At 40.6% G+C, this 21,794-nt stretch overlaps 1 protein-coding gene across 2 annotated transcripts; it reads right to left on the reverse strand.

Moving 5' to 3' along the window:
* Positions 1 to 112: 112 nt before the first annotated feature.
* Positions 113 to 18,604, reverse strand: SENP8 (SUMO peptidase family member, NEDD8 specific). 2 transcript variants are annotated; one of them, XM_068966154.1, is made up of 3 exons: positions 18,567 to 18,579; positions 16,362 to 16,471; positions 113 to 1,442 (listed from the first exon to the last, which is right to left on the reverse strand). In XM_068966154.1, the coding sequence occupies exon 3, from the start codon at positions 1,404 to 1,406 to the stop codon at positions 768 to 770; it is 639 nt and encodes a 212-aa protein (XP_068822255.1). In that variant the 5' UTR covers positions 1,407 to 1,442; positions 16,362 to 16,471; positions 18,567 to 18,579; the 3' UTR covers positions 113 to 767. The 2 variants fall into 2 exon arrangements, with proteins under 2 accessions (XP_068822255.1, XP_068822254.1); XM_068966153.1 differs by lacking the exon at positions 16,362 to 16,471 and having other exon boundaries at positions 18,567 to 18,604.
* Between the last annotated feature and the right edge of the window lie 3,190 nt (positions 18,605 to 21,794).

Genomic DNA, 21,794 nt, shown 5'->3' on the forward strand with positions numbered 1-21,794 from the left:
ATAGCACTTCATTTTACTCGTTTCCACATTTCAAAAATTACACTGTCTGCATTTTGAATTAAGTGAAAGAGTTGAGCAAGGTCACTTTTTCTCCTTTGTATCTCAAAAATAAACGAACTTTGACTAAGTTTCAGATGCAAAACAAGAGGTCCACCACAGACATTAATTTTAACAAAGTTATTTAAGAGTCCCCCTTTCTTAAAGGGCTCCAGGAATTAGATGGGTGACTATGGGCTAACACCATCTTTATCAAGTATTGGCAAAGGTTATAGATGGGAAAGCCTTTGCTTGTTGAACGGAAGAGGAGGTATCACAGAACTGAGTAACTGATAAAACTTCAATCTTGAATTAGGTTAGGTCTTGATCTGCTTCCAGCTAGTTGATCTCTTGAAATATGTGGGCTGTGCAGTAAGTCTTTGGTTGCTGTATGATTTTCTTCTTGCTTCTAAATTTCACATATTCTCAATTTGTTTTACAGATCAATCTTTTTTCTTTGGACTAAACTAATGTGGATAAGGGAGCCCAAGAGGAAATTAATCCGTTTTGGTCATATTTTGAAGACACTTTCACAGAACATATTGCTCTGAAGTTAGGGTTAAAGTGACACTTTCCATTAGGATAATGTGGAGGACAACATTCTCTCAGGAGAAAGTAAGCATTCTAAGCTTTCCTCTTCTAGGCATCTTCCCTCAGGCACTGAGACTGCAGCCATCCAATTCATGGGGACAGGCAGAAAGAGACTTCAAAAGTCAAACATATTTCAACAGCTAATTTTTGGCAAGTTTGGCAATGAGATCTTTCCATTCTTCTCTCTTCTTTGTGATGTATGTAGGAGTGAGTAGCTGCAGTAGTGATTCTGGCTGTTGTCTAAAGAAGTTCTGACACAAGGCCTCAGTGTTACATATCACGTACATCCCACAGTCATAGCTGTTTTGTTGAGCAGGGGCTTTCTCTTCCACAAAGGCCAGTTTGTTTCCTTTTCTGCCTAAGAAAGCCTCTAGTTTCTCTGCTACCTGTTTTGCATGGAATGAGTTACTTCCACCGTAAGAATCATAATGAAAAAAGCCATTTTTATCTTGCAGATAAACCAACAAGCTCCAGTGGGTTCCCCCAGCGGCGTGGTTGGAATTATCATTAATGGCTAAAAATATTACTTTCTTATTGCGGAGGTCCAAGGGTTCAAGGAACATGTCGATTTCTGCTGGGTTGCCAGTGCACTTGATGAACTGAGTAACTTCGGGGCTGATGAAACAGACTTGGTCAGAGCAGTCATGAAATTGACTGTTGGCAAAATACTCAAAGGCAAACCCAATAACATGGTCATTGAGCCAGCTTGGAGGATCCAGTAGTGAGACGTCTGATTGCCGCAGTAGACTGTCCATGTAACTCAAGACTACTGGGTCCATCTTGTACTGACCAGAGCTGCTCAGAAATTCCAGAAGCTGAAGGAGAGGCAGAAGACAATATTTACTGTTGAATACGATACTTGACTGTAAAATGGGGATCATAAATAGCAGTTGCTCTTACAAGGTTTGGGGTAAAGATTAAATATAATTGTAAAGTGTTTAGCAACCATGCATGGTTAAGGATAAACATTTAAAAAAAAGAAAAACACATCTAATTTAACAACCAGAATGAAAAATTTGGAAATTCTCCATATGAAATAGTAAGCACAGACTTAAAAATCTCTTAAAATGTTGAGATTAGTTAAAATTATAACTGTTCTATCAAACTCTACATCATTAACCATATATTCGCCCCTTTAATGAATATGCATTATAAGAATGGCAAATTATGTTAAAGATGAATTATCAGAGACCAATTTAAATGTTACTAATTACTAAGAGAAACAGTTTCCATTTCAACATTAATTTTCAAGAGATAAGATAAAATATTGCTTCCTCATTGCGTGATAGAAAGTGACAGTGATTAGAGTTGTAGTTAAAAGGAACTGTAATTTCAAGAACAGAAAACAATGGGAGAAATACAAATGAAATTCATTCCTGGTTCTTCCTAGTTAGTAACATGAATGACAGTCTTTCCCGTCTTTAACCTCAAGGGGTAAGATGAAGACTATACAGTGTTTATAATGTAACTTAGGAATTCTTTTGGCAGTGAGGCGTGGCAAAGGAATCAGGCAATCTGGGTCTAGCCCTAGTTCTACCACTGATTTGCTGGTATCATCTGATTTTTGTCCTTGTTTCTAGTTATCTGTTAAAAAGGCCCCAGAGAGTTGTAGAAAAGGCCAAATAATTTTACTTGAAGGTATTAAAAAGAGTATAAAATAAAATGTTCAAATAGTATTTATGTTATTAATTGGATAACAGTAAGATGATAAGGCTATGTTTTTTCCAGTGGTCATGTATGAATGTGAGAGCTGGACTGTGAAGAAGGCTGAGTGCCAAAGAATTGATGGTTTTGAACTGTGGTGTTGGAGAAGACTCTTGAGAGTCCCTTGGACTGCAAGGAGATCCAACCAGTCCATTCTGAAGAAGATCAGCCCTGGGATTTCTTTGGAAGGAATGATGCTAAAGCTGAAACTCCAGTACTTTGGCCACCTCATGAGAAGAGTTGAGTCATTGGAAAAGACTCTGATGCTGGGAGGGATTGGGGGCAGGAGGAGAAGGGGACGACAGAGGATGAGATGGCTGGATGGCATCACTGACTCGATGGACGTGAGTTTGAGTAAACTCCAGAAGTTGGTGATGGACAGGGAGGCCTGGTGTGCTGCAATTCACGGGGTTGCAAAGAGTCGGACATGACTGAGCAACTGAACTGAAGATGATAAGACAATTTGGATAGAGGCCCAAACCAATCAAAGCAAATAAGGTTTGGAAACAAATGTCCATTTATATATCTTGTTCAAAGGAAGGCATGACTAAATTAAGAGTGGGAGCAAGACAAGTCATAGAGTAAGATTTATATGCTCATGATCCTCTTAAGCAAGGTGTTGACAGAGACAAGAAGTCTGATAAGTGTGGTAATACTGATACGACATTTAAACTCAGAGTTCACTGCTTATGCACTCACTTGGCAACATAACAATATTTCTAGAAATCACAAAGCAATAAACTGCCCCATGCAGATTGAGAGTACAAAGCAAAGTGTATTATAAGAAAATAATACTGCTATGAAAGACTGGGCTAGAATAGAGACATCAATTTAATCAATTCTGGCCATTAGATCAGTTATTTTTACCACTTGGTTAGAGTATTAAAACAATAAATTTTTTTGACACAATCATTTTCATATCATCAAAACCCTGCAAAAACCCACAGAGTGAAATAAATGTACTCCTGAAGAAAAGAAAGCTAAAGTAATGATGTAATTAGGAAGCACCAAAGATGGTTTTTCTGTGCATACAGAATATCATAATATGAACTATTTCAAAATGAATACAAGGCTGTTGATGAGTGGATATATCTATATAAAATAAGACAGCATGAATTAAGATTTTTCTTAAGAAGAAAGAATAACTTGAGCAGAGGCCTAAACTGGAGCTAGGAACAAAATTAACGAGGCTTAGAGCACGTTTGTTATGGGTGGGCCACAAATTTGGCTCTTAGCTTTTGGCAGCTAACTACAGAGTGTTAAGTTAAACATTCACAATGTCCATAAGGGAAAAACAAAGCAACTGCTCAGAAGTAAAAGCATTCTTTGTATTAAGGTCAGACAGATTTCTCTCAAGAAATTTTCATAAAAAACATGGAGTATCACAATGAATGCCCAAACATCTTTATATTATGGGGCATTAATATATATAACATATATGGGGTATATAATATTGTTGTAAAAGATGAAATAATTTCACAGTACTATTTCTAATAATGATCTTTAATATTCAGTCTGATGGGAAAAGAGCAAACAGCTATCTAGTAAAAGCAGTTGTGGAGAGGCTAGGTGCTCAGCTGGTTGCTGATGGGACTGTATTTAAGAGTATATGAGTATGAAAAAGGAATGACTGCATGCGCATTGAGCAAGGCTTCTTGACTCTCTCCCTCATGTCTTCAGTAACTACTAGGAGTGGTAAGGGCCAGATGGCAATGCTTGCTAAATACTTGGAGACCTGCTCGCTAAGCTGCCAGCTGAAATCAGTCCCGTACATTAAGAGCAAATCCAACTAGGGATAGAAGCTCACAACAAGAAGGGTGTCTGAATAGATATGCATCTCATCGTGGAGAATGTGTCCACAAGTAGGGTCAAGATTTTCTTTAGAAAATAGTTTTTGTGGTGTGCCTGATTTTGAAAACATCCAACATATAGATAATGTGTCAATCAAGGACTTAATTCTATTCCATACAGTTCAGTTGCTCAGTTGTGTCCGACTCTTTGCAACTCCATGAATCGCAGCATGCCAGGCCTCCCTGTCCATCACCAACTCCAGGAGTTCACCCAAACTCACGTCCATTGAGTCAGTGATGCCATCCAGCCATCTCATCCTCTGTCGTGCCCTTCTCCTCCTGCCCCCAATCCCTCCCAGCATCAGAGTCTTTTCCAATGACTCAACTCTTCGCATGAGGTGGCCAAAGTACTGGAGCTTCAGCTTTAGCATCATTCTTTCCAAAGAACACCTAGGACTGATCTCCTTGCAGTCCAAGGGACTCTCAAGAGTCTTCTCCAACACCACAGTTCAAAAGCATCAATTCTTTGGTGCTCAGCTTTCTTCACAGTCCAACTCTCACATCCACACATGACTACCGGAAAAACCATAACCTAGATTAGACGGACCTTTGTTAGCAAAGTAATGAGTCTCTGCTTTTTAATATGCTATCTAGGTTGGTCATAACTTTCCTTCCATACAGCATGATTGCAATAGGTTAGCCATAACAATTCTAAAGCAAATGAAACCAAACTGGTCAAACCACCTTGGCCAAGAAAATGGACGCTAAAGTTCACATCTTAAGACTTGAATTTTAGACTCCATTCTGTTATTCAGTGGTTATGTCATCATAAAAAACTACTTCATTTCTTTAAGCCAGTTTCCTTTTCTGTAAAGTGAGAATATTAATACATGACCTTTACCATAGGGTATGTGTCAATATTAAATGAAGAAACACAGGTAACTAACGTTAAAAAAAATATAACACGGTAACATTTTAAAAAATGTAACATACGGTAGCATTTCTGGATATCTACTGGGTCATCAGGAAATTTACATCCCAGCATCTGGTAACTGTAGTATATCACACTGAACAAATGTCTACTGAATGTTTCCTATGTGCTAGGGGCTAGAAAATCAAAATGGGAATAAAAGTCATAGTTTTTACCCTCACTGAGCTTAACCCTATTATGTTATAATGAACCCATAATGAATATATATATCTCTTTTACTCAATAAATACCTATCAAGTAGCTAATGCAGATGGAGAAGGAAATGGCAACCCACTCCAGTATTCTTGCCTGGAGAATTTCATGGACAGAGGAGCCTGGTGGGCTGCAGTCCATGGGGGAACAAACAGTCAGACACGACTGAGTGACTAGCACACACACATCTAATGCAGGTGTCATGGAAAATATAAAGATGTGTAAGGTGGCTTATACTCAAAAGAAAAAAACTGGTAAACCACAAATAAAATGAATTCAAAAGGGAAATGGATGGAGAGCTCAAATTAGGAAAGCCTTCAAGGAGAAAGTGGCATAAAAGTGGGCTCTTGAAAAGCAGAGAGGTGGATGCATGGAGGAGGGCATTAAGAAGGCAGAGGTAAGGAAAGTGCCTTTAAGTTTAGTCCACTCTGGCTGGAATGAAGTGGGAACAGGGATGCAGATGAAGGTTGGAGGAATATTATTAGAAGTTAGGTGCTGATAAACTGATTTCTAGGTGTAAAGTCTAGAACTTACACTGGAGGAAATGGGGAGCCATTAATGGCTATGTCAATGCTTTAGAAAGACTGATGATTCAGGCATGGTATATAGGATTAATTGGTAGGGAGAGACATTGGAGATAGAGATCAATTCGATTTTTAATGAAAGTAAAGGCAGGAGGAGGATATGATGTAAACCAGGGGAAATGGTAGTAGGGGAAAGGCAAGGAGGAAAAGATATTATAGACAGAATCAGTAAGGGATCAGAGGAGGGTAGATAAGAGAGAAGAATTAAGAAACAGTTTGGAGAATTTTGTTGGAGTGACCAGAAGGGCAATGATCCCATCATTAATGGCGTAAGGGGACAAAAAGAGATGGAAGTAGGCCTAGCACAAGAACTAGGAACCATTTAGAACCATCCTAGGGCTATTTCCTTTCTATACAGCGAGTACTGTACTTAGCATATCTGAGGTACAATTAATGTTTGTCAGATGAATGAAATACTTTTAAAGGGAGTCAGGAAATACAAATTAAGGGAAATGAGGCATATAACATTTTTATATTGTAATATCCCTGTTTTTGCTTTAGTTTTGTGTTTTGTCTGTTTCCTTCTGTTGATTAGTAGTAAATTCCTTTACAATTAAAAGATCTATGTTTTTGGTCTTGGTGGAAGGTATAGGAATACTGGGGAGACAATGACTTCCTCATAGTTGTGTGTGTAAAACTAAAATACACTATAGTTCTATGTTCTGGAGCCAGAAGGCTTTGAGTTTGGGCTCTGACTTCCACTTGCTAACTGTGCGACTGGCTAAACAAGCTATTCATCCTCTTTCCAGGCCTCATTTTCCTCATGAGTAAAATGAGGTGGTAATAAAACCTGTCTCTCAGAGCTGCTTTATGAATTAGAAACATGACTGAAAAGACTTAGCACGTTCTCTGGTAGATGGCAAGCTCTCAAGGAAAACTTGTTTCCTTCCCCATTCCCTATATATTTTGGGTGGTAATAATGGACCTTAAAGATTTCTCAAAAATAAAGAGTCTGTTTGTCTCTTTATATAAAGGTACAAAGATAGATCCGGCCAGGGCAGGACTGTGCATTTGAACTTTACCTTTGACATGAGCAGAGGTGAATGCTAACACCACAGAAAAGTAGTCTCTCAACCTGAGTGAAGCAATGTTGTTAGCGTGTCATCAGCATACTCAAACCTGGTGGTGGTGGTGGTCAGTGGCTTCAGTCATGTCTGACTCTTTGTAACCCCAGGCACCTCTGTCCATGGGTTTCTCCAGGCAAGAATACTGGAGTGGGTTGCCATTTCCTTCTCCAGAGGATCTTCCTGACCCAGGGATTAAACCCACATCTCTAGAGTCTCCTGTGTTGCAGGCAGACTCTTGTAATTATGGGGTTTACTTTAGTATATCTTCCAACTTCTGTAGCTAAGTGAAAACTGAATTCAAAGTATAGAACACTTCCCCAAATATTTAATTTTAACAAGAGACTATTTTTTAATATTCATCTTAAAATCCTTAAAGTGTATAACGACTTAAATATTTCTGTTATAAAAACCAGGCAATTAAATAAAAATTAAAGGGAAAATTATAATTCAACAAGAACCATTCTGATTTCCTGCTGATATAAGTAAGGCAAGAAGCTGCAGGTTCAGTAGGAAAAACACTATGTTGGGAGTCAGCAGATTTGGGATTCAATTCAGATCTGCAATCAACCAGTTGTTTGACTCTGGAGAAGGCATTTAAAACCCTTGGGTCTCATCTGTAAAGTGAGGTTTGGACCAGATAAATAGTGGTTCTACCCGGGGAGGCATGTCAGAATCATCTATGGAGATTTTAAACACGTGATCTGTCTCTGGGGGGAGGGTCTGGGCACCTGTATCTTTAAGATGTTTCCAAGTGACTCTGATTTCTCCAAGATTCCTCTAGCTATGGGCTTCCCCAGTGGCTCAGTGGTAAAGAGTCTGCCTGCAACACAGGAGACTCTAGAGATGTGGGTTTAATCCCTGGGTCAGAAGATTCCCTGGAGAAGGAAATGGCAACCCACTCCAGTATTCTTGCCTGGAGAAACCCATGGACAGAGGTGCCTGGGGTTACAAAGAGTCAGACATGACTGAAGCCACTGACCACCACCACCACCACTAGCCATAGGGTTCTACAATTCTAAGCTCTCATCTTTAAAATCTTCCCTTCCTCTCTAAAGTTTTACTGGAACAAAATCATGCTCATTAGTTCACATATTCTTTATGGCTACTTTAAAAAATGTTTATCTATTTGGCTGTGACAGGTCTTACAGGTGGTGGCCAACTCTTCCTTGAAGCAGGTAGGATCTAGCTCACCGACCAGGGACCGAACCTGGGCCCTCTGCAATGGGAGCGAGGAGTCTTACCACTGAACCACCAGGGAAGTCTTTCATGGCTATTTTTCAGCTTTAAGAGCTCAGTAGCCTGTGAAGTCTAACATATTTACTGTTTGGCCTCTCAGACAAAAACTTTGCCAGTCTCTGTTCTAGACCATATAATGTAATCTGTTGTAAATGCCTAGGCTGAATTAATTTTAAGAGCTTTTAGGGGTCTAATAAAGCATTGAGGCTATTTGTTAAAATATCTTTAAGATAGAGATTAACCTTTAACTAGAGGTATTACTGCTGATTCAATTGGAATTTTTGATGAGGAAATGCTTAATTAGTAGATATAAGAACTGTCTACTTTATAGATGCGTGAGTAAATATTCATTTTATAAGATCAAAAATATACATCAAGATTTTAATTAATAAGCATTTTAAAGTATGTAGCAATTCTCATAACTTTTGGGATAATATGCCTGTTGTGGTTAAAATAATAATAGTGATCCAGATAAGCTTTACTGTAAAGCCCCAAAGAAAACCTACTATCCCAGAACTGTGACCTTTATTCATTCCCCCCCCCCAAATTATTCAGTAAGAGTTCCTTAAAAAAAAAGGAACCGCTTCATTCAGTTATGTTTTTAAACACTGTAAAGTGCAAAGTGCAGCTGTTTATCATTTTAAGTGAAGATTCTAACAGTCAGTAGTTTCTAAATGCAATTTTCTTTCCCCCTCCTCACTCCCTTCAGTTTTTGTTTTAAATTGTATCAAACTGCAACTGCTCACAAATGTGGTCAGCGCTCCTATATATACATGGCTAGCTGCTAGCAAGATTCAATACACACACAAACACACAACAAAAATCAAACACAGGCTAACTCCAATGCATCTTCCTAGAGCTTCAATTTCACTAGCATTGGGGGAAAAGAGCTAAGCAATTTAAATATTTTTTAATATCTTAAATACTAAAAATATTTTAATCAGTGACTTACAATACCTTAATTGTTAACATAAACATGGATATAATGGCATAAAATGCAACATCAGCACAGATTTTTAAAATAAGAGATTAGCAGAGCACTTTTGCACCAGAGGAAAGCAATTATCTCTGCTTCATTCACCCTACTCTGATGGCTTGGACACTTCAGGGGAACAGTTTAGTTAGTCTCCAAACTTGATAGCTAGAGGTGGTGGTCAGTGGTTCAGTCATGTCTGACTCTTTGTAACCCCAGGCACCTCTGTCCATGGGATTCTCCAGGCAAGAATACTGGAGCGGGTTGCCATTTCCTTCTCCAGGGAATCTTCCTGACCCAGGGATTGAACCCACGTCTCCAGAGTCTCCTGCATTGCAGGCAGATTCTTTACCAACTGCCTGCAATGCAGGAGACCTGGGTTCGATCCCTGGGTCGGGAAGATCCCCTGGAGAAGGGAATGGCAACCCACTCCAGTATTCTTGCCTGGAGAATCCCATGGACTGAAGTATAGCCCAGGGGTTCACAAAGAATTAGACATGACTGAGTGACTAACACTTTCATACTTGATAGGCCTGTAACATAAACCACTAATTCTTAGGAACCAGATTCCCTAATAATCCAATTGATAAAGTCTTGCTGATTCTACAGCCGAAATGTTCTGGACCTGTCCCAACACTTTCCATCTTCACTACCACCACCTCAGTCAAGTCCATCATTATTTCTTATCTTGACAGAGCCTAACATGTCTCCTTATTTCCACTATTGACCCCTCCAGTAAATTCACCATACAGCTGTCAAGAGTAATTGTTTAAACATTTAAGTGGGCTCACATATGTCCTGTCCTCTGGCAGTACACTGTCACACTCAGGAATAAATGTGAACTTCCCACCCTAGCTGCTTACAATCCATCCTCCCACCTCCCACCCCACCCTGCAATGATTACATGGCCGTAGCCACCTCTCCAACCTCATTTCCATTACTCTTCCCCCTTGCCCACTAAGCTCCAGCCACACCAACTTTCCTCAAACATGCCATGTTTTCTTCCTCCTGAGGGCTGGGCTACTAGCTGTGCCTGAACCTTCTAGTGGTTGGCACCATGTGCTGGGTAATTTCAGTTTAAATGCCAGTTATTCACAGAGCTCTCCCATGTTCATCCAAAACAAGAGGCCACCACTCTCTTGTCCCCTAATTTCAATTCCTTGTGGAACTGAAATAGACAGCACTTGTGGTTATCTGACAGTTTTTTTTTTCACTGTTTCTTCATTAATATTTTCCCCCTCTCCCTCAGGCCAAAAACATAAGCTCCATGATCATAAGAGAATAAAGAATCTTCTCTGCCTAAACCTGCTTACCATTCTGGTCCCCTGGACCTTCAACAAAACTTGTTAGGCATATGCTCAGTAAATAATAATTGTAGAATAAATGGATACTCACCTGATATAAATCATGTTCTGCAAATAAATTTTTACTGTTGAGTCTTAGAAGTTTAAGTGGAAGTCGCTCAGTTGTGTCCGACTCTTTGCGACCCCATGGAATAGCCCATGGAATTCTCCAGGCCAGAATACTGGAGTGGGTAACTGCTTCCTTCTCCAGGGAATCTTCCCAACCCAGGGATCAAACCCAGGTCTCCTGCACTGCAGGCGGATTCTTTACCACCTGAGCCACCACCGAAGCCCCTTAGATGTATAAAGGACTTTCATTCCTTTTAGTCTAACTTCCTACCCCAGGAAGGAATTTTTCATTTCTATTCTCAGGGAAAAACATGCAGGAGTTTGACTTACAACTAGCTGTGTAATATTAGAGCAGAAATAGCTAAGTCAATACAACTGTAAAAAAAACAAATCCATGCAGTTGGAAATTTTAAATATGATGATGAAGACGTTACAAATCAGTGGGAGAAATGTAGGGATTATTCCACTTTTTCACTGATCACTATGTCTCATAGCAGTGCAATCCAGTAGGACTTTCAGTAACAATGGAAATGCTTCTCATCTGCAATGTCCAATATAGTAGCCACTAGCCACACTAGCTACTGAGCACTGGCAAAGGGCTAGTGAGACTGAAGGACTGATTTTATTTAATTTTAACTCAAATTTAAATAGCTACATGTGGGCAGTGGCTACTATTTTGTTTTTTTTTCAGCTGCACCTTGTGGCATTTGGGATTTTAGTTCTCCAACCAGAGATTGAGCCCCCCTGGAAGCATGGAATCTTAAAGACTTGACTACCTGGGAAGTCCCATGGCTACTATTTTGGACAGCACAGTTTCATAGAATTTTACAGGCATTTCAGGGAAGAAAAAGATTACATGGTTAAGTAAGTTAGGGAAATGCTACATCCCCAAACTCCTTATTGTTGACTCACGATGCACAGAAGCATATTAGAGGCTAGGAGAGGTTCTGCAATACAGAAACTTAACTTTTCTCAGTCTGATTCTTTCCCAGCTCCTTTGACCAATGGAACACTTTTTGTTTTCTGTTTTGGTATAATATCTATTAACACCTTACCAACTGTGCAGTGATGTTTGGGATATGCTAACTGGGAAATTTAATAAATGACACTGGGACAATTTGTTAATCATTTAATTAGAAAAAAACTGAAGCTAAATCCTTACTTCAGACCTCATATTGAATTCTATTTCAGATCGAATGAAATTTAAATGCTAAAAAGTGAAACAAAAATATTAAAACAGAGCTTAAAAACACTTTATACAGCTGGCCAATACACACACGAAAAGATACCCAACATCTTATTCATAATCAAAGAAATGTACGTTGAATTAAGATTTCATTGTTCACCTGTTAAATTAGCAAAGATAGGAAAACTGATAATAACCGGCATTGCTGAGTAACTACAGGAAAATGCAGTCTCACTGTAAACAGGTGTAAACTAATGTGAGTTTTCTGAAGGATAATTTGCCATTATATTTTAGTATTTTGGAAATATGTACATATTACACTTTCAGAAATTCATCTTAAGCGAAACTTTAGGATACATGCAAAAATTTAACAAGGATGTTTACCACAGTAATATTTGTAAAAGAAAAACTGGAAATAATCCCAAAGTTTAAGAGAGGACTGGTAAAAGAACAGGGTTTCCATTTAATGGAATACTTTTCAGCCATTAAAAAATAATTTATTGACATAGAAAGATGCTCATAATATGCTATGAAAAGAAAGGTTATATAAAAACTTGTACAAAATTAGTCAAGGATGAAAGCTGTCTATAATCATACATTTTTAAGAATAGGATTTTAATACTTTTAAACTTTTTTCTAACTTTTGATATTGCTTTATTCCCCCCCACCCTTTTCTAATGAGTATATAACCAAGAAATACAGCTACTTTCATTCATTCAAGAAAGAAATGTAGCACCTCTCACTTTTACAGTCACCTAAAATCTATCTGGGGCTTCCTTGGTGGCTCAGACGGTAAAGAACCTGCCTGCAATGTGGGAGACATGGGTTTGATCCCTGGGTCAGGAAGATCACCTGGGGAAGCAAATGGCAACTCACTCCAGTATTCCTGCCTGGAGAGTTTCATGGACAGAGGAGGCTGACAGGCTATAGTCCACACGACTAAGTGACTGACACACACATGCAAAATATATGTTTCTTTGACTCGGTGGTCTCACTTATGTCCTCTAGGAAAAAAACAATAAGTCTAATCTCTCTTGCACAAAGTTTCAAACACAAATATTTAAAATATAATCTGATGTTCATTAAAATTAAATTACACCCAACTTTTCATGTATAATTCCATTTGAATTTCACAAAATGAATCACATTCAAGACCAAATGTGCTTTTCATATCAGACTAAGCAGAAAAATTTTCAGGAAGGAAGTTGAAGCCTTATTTTTTGGTTTCAATTTCCCCTAATTAAACATTTCCTTTTAATGTTAGCCTAACCCATCCAGAGATTTCTATCAAGTGGCATGTAAAAATTACCATCAAGATTTTATATCTTTCTTGAAGACAAAGATTAGTTTTCACTCATGCCTGCTATCTTCAGTGCCTGAAAACACAAGATTGTTAAACATATAAGATTTCTCAATTTTATAAGTTATTTATGCGTGTGTGCTAAGTTGCTTCAGTTGGGGTCTGACTCTGCGACCCCATGGACATAGCCCGCAAGGCTCCTCTGTACACGGCATTCTCCAGGCAAGAATACTGGAGCTGGTTGCCGTGCCTTCCTCCAGGGGATCTTCCCAACCGAGGGATTGAATCCCCAGGTATCTTACATCTCTTGCACTGGAGGTAGGTTCTTCACCTCTAGCAGCACATGGGAAGCCCCAAAGTATTTATAAATTTGAACAATATACCTCTCACGTGAATCTTTTACCAACAGAGGAATTCAGCTCTCAAAGCAGAAAAACCATTTGGTATAATGATGATGCCTGGTAACTCATCAGCCATAAATTCCATTTGGCCCTCCCTTGGGCCAGGGAGATAGACTAAGTAACCTTTTAGGATTTCTTCTAGCACTGAGGCTCTCTATTTATGGTTCTGTTACTTATTAGGCATGGTTAAGGGGTCACGGATCAGAAAAAAAAACTTTATTTTTAGTCTACCATTACACTTCAAAGGTTCCATCTATAGTTGTCACAATTTTTTCCCCCCTTTCCTATATACTTTGTGTAAATACCAGCCTTTTCTAGAAATGATTTTGTTTAAATTTTCTGAGAAATGACTTAATTGCAAAATTTGAAATGACTGGGACTGTAAATATAGTGGATGGGGAGGACACTTTTAATGATAGGTTTGAGTAAGATATATTTTACAAAGGAGTAGACAGAATTTTATTTAGTATATAGCTAATATTATACCTGAGGTGATAAGATGTGGTCAAGCTAAAGTTATAATCTGCCTGGTTTCATAAATAATCACTGCACACACAGTAGCTATATGCAAACATCTGGTTTAAAAGAGAATGAAAAAGGCATCGTTTTTAAATTATTTGTCTTGTAGATTTCAAAGCCTGGTAAATTATTTTTTTCCATAGTTAAAAGGTAAACTGTTAGTACAAACTCCTCTTTTAATGAGTCTCAAAAATGTGCTTGGTGAATAGCAGGTGCTCAATAAATATTTTATGAACAAATAAAATAATGAATTTGCTTTATTGTGCTGATAGGAAAACACGGTCTGATGGGACCCAATTGTGAATACAGAATTTATCTTTAAATGTTAATTAACACAAATACTTGCTGAGTTATCTGATGAGGTCTGAATTACAGATTATTAAATAGGACTAAACATTTCCAGCATCTACATATTTTAGCTGTTAATGTAAAGTGCAAAGCTGCTACAATAAACAGTAACGGGAAAATTATAGCCAGAAATCCACAAGTTACTGTTTTGAAGGAATTTATTAACCTATCACACTACTCTGTGACAGCATTTACTTATTTTTTTGGCCATGAGGGAAGGCAGGCCTAAGATATTTTAAATCTACAATATAGATGCTCAAAAATAATAACTGTAACCAGGACAATTGTTTCAGTATCACAACTGTGTTCTAGTGCTTTTATAATGGGTGAATGCTCAAAGGTGTAGTCATCTAACTGGAAGCCAGAGAAAGGAACTTTCAGAGATTTTCTGTAAGTAATGAAAATCCCTCAGAAATTCAAGAATTCTCTCTGCTTTAAAATAGACCTGTTCCTCCATTCCCTACGAAAAGGAAACTTGAACCATACCAATAGGTAGACAGACAAGTAAATATAAACTAGTCATGCTGAAGAAAATAGAATCTGGTCCAGAAAACTAACTTTACATTACTTACTTGGTTTAGTAATACCTGGGCCTCAAATTTAATGTTTTTAATAACATGGTTAAAAAGGCACATCATTTGGGGAGTAACTGGGATTTGAGCAGTAAGTTTTCTATAGTCTGGCAATGGTCAATTTCCAAAAAGATGGGTTCCCTAGGCCTTGAGGACTTCCTTTTTGTTTACTAATGCATTTACCCAGCAAAGAAGGTTTAAGGAATTGGCAAGGAGACGAGTCTTGACCTTAAAAGTCACAACTGTAGAACTCACAGGTGTAGACGGAAATATAACCAAAGAAAGGCCTTGGCAACATCTAGGAACCTAGATACATGGTAAAGTGAAGTTGCTCAGTCGTGTCCCACTCTTAGCGACCCCATGGACTGTAGCCTACCAGGCTCCTCAGTCCATGGAATTTTCCAGGCAAGAGTACTAGAGTGGGTTGCGATTTCCTTCTCCCGGGGATGTTCCCAACCCAGGGATTGAACCCAAGTCTCCCGCACTGTAGCTTTACCATCTGAGCCACCAGGGAAGCCCAGATACATGGTAAAGTCACTGCTTATTAGACGTTCTAACATTATCACTACACTACAAAAGAAAGGGCTAGCCTCTTGACCTGGAAAAATGCTAACAGATCTATACACAGGTGTGCACCTCTTTGTTGAAAGGCATGTAATTTAGTTCAATCTTTTCCTTTAGGTTGGTCACACTGGGGAAATAAAGGAACTTAGTAGACTCTTTAGAGATTGCTTTATGATAAAATTTAGTTTTTAAAAAAATTTAATTAATTGCTGGTCTAGCCTCTTCATTCCTATCTTCTCTTTTGATAGAATGTAACCTGTACATTACTGCTAATTATTTTTCAAATAGAACTCTAGTTTCATTATCCTGCTCCAAGTTTTTAAACATTTCTCCATTGTCTACCAAAATTAAGTACAAACTACAGCATGGCATAAAATAATTTGAACAAAAATAGCCCTAACCTATCTTTCCCAATTTACTTCCTTGTACTTATCCTATATAGCCAAAAGCTCAGTTCTCAAATTATTAGGCAACAGTATATTAGTAGCAGTTACTGCAACTAAATTATAGGAAAAGAGAAATTGCCAGTTTCCTATGCTGATTCCAACAGAAAGGTTGAGAAGTGAACACTGCTCAAGTACTTTTCTAAAACACTTACTTGATCTGTTGTGATCTTGTTTAAAACCATTACAGTGAGCTATTTATAAATCTAGGATCCTTGGACCAGAAGGTGGCTAGAATTAACAGTTCCATGAACATGGATTAGGGGAAAAAATTGCAACTTTTCAGTAACCTCTAGCTGAAATTTAACATCTTCAATAAGTGTAGGCAATAATCCTCATATTACTGGTGTCTTTGTCACCAATAGGAATATACTTCCAAATCACATTAAAGTTGTTACAGGTGTCTCAAAATAAAATTTATACTCATCACTATTTTGAAATTACATAATTACCTGGTACCATAAAGAAGGCTGAGCACTGAAGAATCGATGCTTTTGAAATGTAGTGTTGGAGACGACTCCTGAGAGTCCCCAGGACAGCAAGGAGATCCAACCAGTCAATCCTAAAGGAAACTCAATCCTGAATATTCATTGGAAGGACTGATGCTGAAATGCCAATATTTTGGACACCTGATGGGAAGAGCTGACTCATTAGAAAAGACCCTGATGCTGGGAAAGATGGAAAGCAAGAGAAGGGGACGACAAAGGATGAGAGGTTGGATGGCATCACCGACTCAATGGACATGAGTTTGCGTAAACTCCGGGAGTTGGTGAAGGATAGGGAGGCCCAGCATGCTGCTGTCCATGGGGTCGCAGAGAGTGGGACATGACTGACTGAACAACAGACCTGCTGCCTGATGTTATTTAATGTGTAAGGAATCGCATATGTAACTACATCACACGTTTTTATATTTTTACAACCTTCAATAAAAATAACTTCATTTGTTTCTATGTATTTTATTTTATACATCTTTATTATACATATTAATTGCTAGTAGAATATAACCTAAACACTTAAGCAAGGAATTCAAGGCTCTTTATTATCTGTTCACACCCACTTTTTCATCTTCATCTCTGTCCCACCCCTACTTTTCATACTAAACTCTAGTCGCACCAGACAATGGTGACTCACTCTTATCTGGTGGCTGATAAGTTTTCGAATTAACCCTAGTTAAACCATTCAGTGGCTTGGGCTTTGCCTTACACAGACTTTCTCTGCCTGCCAAAAGAATTCTTTTAAAGGTTTGTTTTTCCTAATACTATGAGGTCCTAATAGGGCTGATTCTTAAGTCTTTCTCATTCCTTACTCAAATGATTGATGAATTATAAAAGACAGTTTCTAAACTGGCATGGCACTGTGTACTGTACTCATCTCTAGGGGTCTGAAGTTTGCTCTTGACTCTCATAAATTAGCCCAGCTTTGATCTTTTGGGGTAAAGAAATGGGGATGGCCTGGAGCTGGAAGCCTGGATCCCCAGCTGATCAACCCTGGATGGAAGGGAAAAGGAAAGAGAGCAGTAACTGAGGTGGACCTGATTAAGACTGAAGGATGGAACTGTGCCAGAGGGAAAGGCAGGAGTGACTCTTTCCCCCATTTTCCAGAGCCATTATGCAAAACTTCATCACTCTGACCAAGCTCCCATTCCATCTCCAACTCTTTCTCATCAGATGACTCCCATCTTAATGTTACAGGGCCACTTTTATCAACCTTCTGCCCTCCCCTGCTTCTCATTGCTTTCCTTTGTTCTAGTTGAGTGGTTTTTAACCCACAGCCTTACTCATCTCAGAAGTTAAAGAAAAAAAAAACACCGATACCTGGGTTTAATTGGCCTCAGGTGGGGCAACTGCATTGGTTTTATAATTAAAAAGCTTCTCAGGTGACTCTAATGTGCATACAAGATCGAAAGCCACGAGTATTCTTGGTTTTGTAAGTTAAATACTCGCACCAATAAATTGTCTTCTCGGTTCCATGGTACTTTTATGCCCAAAAGTCTCCCATCTTGAAAACAGTCTTGTGGCCCACACGCTTGCCCCTAACCACTTTACGATGTTTTTTAAAGGGTAGCCTACACTTGCGTGGTTTTCACCAGCTATATTCTTTGATTAACTTTTTACTCTTTCGGCCAGTACTAGCACATGCTTTTGTACTTTCTGCTTCTATCTCTTCTCCTATTTTTTTGACCACCTACTGCTCACTAGCCTTTTAACAAAAATTAAGAGTGACTCAAAGGTCACCTTGGAAGGGGTTCCTCAAGTCTTTCTACACAATCATGCTCAAGAGTATCCTGTCGGTTTTTTCTCCCTACTTTAATTTTACTTTACTACCACTGCGAATCATCTCCTAGTCTCTGACAGAGCGCTTCAGAAAGCTGAAACTATTTCATTTGCTTCTGACTTTCTGGAGTCCAACGCACAGAAACCATTCAGTGGAAAGTCTGAGGGATGAATGAAAAGTAGAACTAGGAAACGGAGGTCGGGGGCGGGGAAATACAGGGCGTGTGTGTGGAAACCAGGAAAGGGGGCTAACAGGAGTGTCGCTGAGAATTCTTGCCATAATTGAAAATGGGGCACAGATACGCTAGATCTCCGTGAACCGCAAAGCGGTCCCCTGCCCGGACCCACAGACCAACAAACCAAAGTAGGGAGCAGGTTTCTTACCTGCTTCGGGCCTCACCACCCCTACCAGCCTCCAAACAGCTCTGTACTGGCCGGAAAAGCTGCGCTATAGTCGTAAATCCAGAGTTTTCTACCCCCAACATTGCGACATTCCTCTCTAGTCCTCTAAGGCGGAGGCTCCCAGCTCTGCCGTAAAGTGAGGAAGAAAGTTTTGGGCGGGGCCGCCTGAGGCCGATGAGACGGGGCGTGTCCGCCCGAGGCAATTGAAATGGGGCGTGTCCGCGCAAGCGCACGTTGTATTCGCTGGCGGCGTCACGTGCGGGGGCGGGGCCGGGCAGGATCCCGCAGGCGGTAGGGGGCGTGGGAGGTAAGTGCGCGCGCGCCTGCTCGTCTGCAGCCTGGGAGTCGCGCGGGGCGGGGCCGCATGCGCGGGGTCGGGGGCGCGCGGGCCGGAGCTGACTGGGACGCGGCGGCGGTTGGCTGTGGCTGCTGAGAGTCCAGCCAGGACGCTGAGACGCGGCTGCGAAGGAACCCTCTGGCACCAGCAGAGGCAGCGACACCGGTTGAGGCGGCGGTGCAACGCGTGCTGGGCGGGTGCGGCGGGGGATGTGCCTGCCCAGGCCGGGCGGAGTCTCTCTGACAGGGCGGGGGATGCGCGGCGGCCGCTCGCCTGGACCCTAAAGCAACTGGGCCCACCCTCCCGGAACCGTCCGACCCTCGGTGGTCTCGGTCTCTGCTGTCTCCTCCGGCCTGACCCTGGGGCCGAGGCTGGGAGGCGGCTTCCGCCGAAGAGGAGGGGGCTGCGGTGGCCACCGCGGCGGAGCCCGAGGTAAGACCCGCCCAAGCCGCCCAGCGGCCCTGCCGCCCGGCCCGGCCCACGTCTCAGTCTCTCTCTTTGGCTCCTGCGGGGCCGCTCCGCCCCGCCCCAGCGGAGACGCCCCGCGAGCGGGTCTGCCCCGCAGCCTCCCAGATCCCCGATCGCTGCCGAGGGTCCCCAGTAGACCCCACCCATGGTGTCTTCCATTGGCCAGACACCCTCCTGGCCCTCCAACCTCTCCTGGGGTTCTATCATGCCCCCCCCCCCCCCCAACGCCAGTACACCCTATTGGAACCCCCTTCGGACTCTTAGACTCTTAATGGGGCCTCGAGACTGTTACACCTTCCCGTGAGCTGACCGGATCACAGTTTCTCAGACCCACTTACGGCTACCCCCGAACCCATTGCGACCCCCTGGTCCAGGACAGATCCGTCGTGGCCACCCTTCTCAGCAGACCTCCTAACCCCCACCCTCGGCTCAGCCGACTAGCCCTTCCTCTACCCAACTCGGCTTTCCCATAGTCTATTTCGTGATGCTCTTACCTCCCAAGAGATCCGGTATCAGCCCCTCTGTAGCCACCATCAACTGCCGCCTCTCCCCCCGACTCCTGCTGTAGCCTCTCCCACAGACCTCTTCTCCTTAGGCAGACCTTAGTATCTTTCTCCCCGCTCGTGATCCTTTCTTTGATTGGAAAGACTTTGCCATGAAATCCTGAAGGGGTGTTACCCTTGTATATTCCCTCAGTGGGGATTAAGGGACCCAACTGATACCGAGGTTTGGAGGGTCTAGTCTGGTGGCTATAGAGAGTGAGAGGGAAGAGCATGGAAACCCAGGGCAGGGGGTGTGTGCTATTGTAAGATCACACAGCCTGCTTCTCATCTTGTCTCTTTTCTAGAATGTGAGGTAATCCAGATCCTGACAGTTTTGGGACTTTTGTAAGGATTAAATCACATATCACTAATGAATAAAACTGTCTCCATGTGTTATTATTTGCTTCACGTCCTTGTAGATTTTAATATATCTTTGGCACTGTTTTTGAAGGATACTAGGGTGTTTTTTTAAAATTATTATTTTATTGTTTTTCAGTTTTCTGGAAAAGTAAGATTTGTAGTTTTCCTTAATCCCTGAAGGTTTTAATGCCAGTTCGATAATAAAATTCTGCTACTTGGTGCTGCTGTCTTGCTTTTCCAAGGAACAAGTATGGTTACCATGCAGTGTTCACCGATGTCATTACCAGCAGCCTTCTCAGCAGTAATAAAATATTGAATAAAATAGTTTATTGAACTCCTGAGCTGTCAAGAAGGAAATGTAATCTTACACCGAATGATCAGTGCATAATTTTAACGGTGGTAGAGGGATGAAGTATAGAGGGGCTTTTGTAGTCAGTACTTAAAATTTTTTTATTTTGTGTGTGTGGAACTAAGGAGGGAGAAAATCATATGAAAATTATAGGTCATAACTAGACATAGTATAAAAGTCAAAAGGTTCAAAAGATGATGCAGTAAAAAGTTTCTCTTCCCCGTTTATTCGCCAGCCACGCATTTTCCCTCCTTAGCCGCAACCATTATTTCCATCTTTGTGTGTGTCCTTGTGATATTTCTAGCGTACAAGTCTATACATTTATATTTTTGAAACACTCCACAGACAAATGCTTGCATACTGTATGTTATGGCTATAGCTCCCCCCTCTCCCTTTAATAATAGATCCTAGAGATCATTCAACAATAGTACATTTGGAATTGCCTCCTTTACTGGCTAGATAGTATTCCCTTCTGGTGATCTTGAGGTTATTTTCAGTCTTTGTTTTTACAGACAGTGCTATGTGCTTTTCTTTTAAATATATCAGCTGGTATATGTATGTTTTCAGTAATTTTCAGGATTCAAAAAATTTCCTGATGACTCTTTTATGAACCTACGAGAAAGGATATAGTTAAAGTAAATTTCTCATTGAACCACTTGCTGGGCTTTCATGGAGTTACTAGCTTTGATAGAGTTTATATTTATTTGGATTTTTTATAATGTTTTATTGGTCTTCCCTGGTGGCTCAGTGGTAATGAGCACTTGCAATGCAGGAGCCACAGAAGATGCAGGTTCAGTCCCTGGGTCAGGAAGATCTGGAGGAGGGCATGGCAGCCCACTCCAGTCTTCTTGCCTGGAGAATGCCATGGACAAAGTGGCCTGGCAGGCTGTAGTCCATAGAGTCTATTTAGCATACATGTACATAAATGTTTATGTTTATTTATAACTTACTTGATAGTTACTGAAGGATTTAAAGGAGGGGATTGAAATGATTTGCATTTTTAAAAGATCACTCAATCTACTTTGAGGAGGGTGGATTGAAAGGCAGGCTAAAGGTGTTGGGGGGGTAACCGATAATGGTGCAGCTTCTTCATTTGGGTTTTGAGAATAGACAGAATTTGGTGATTTCACTGGAATTGGTATTAGACTGAGGGT

The sequence above is a fragment of the Capricornis sumatraensis genome, chromosome 2 (genome assembly GCF_032405125.1).
Source record: "Capricornis sumatraensis isolate serow.1 chromosome 2, serow.2, whole genome shotgun sequence".
NCBI lineage: Eukaryota > Metazoa > Chordata > Mammalia > Artiodactyla > Bovidae > Capricornis > Capricornis sumatraensis.

Excerpts from the sequence above, each read along its gene's own strand:
- SENP8 (XM_068966153.1), bottom strand. The coding sequence starts at position 1,406 with ATGGACCCAGTAGTCTTGAGTTACATGGACAGTCTACTGCGGCAATCA.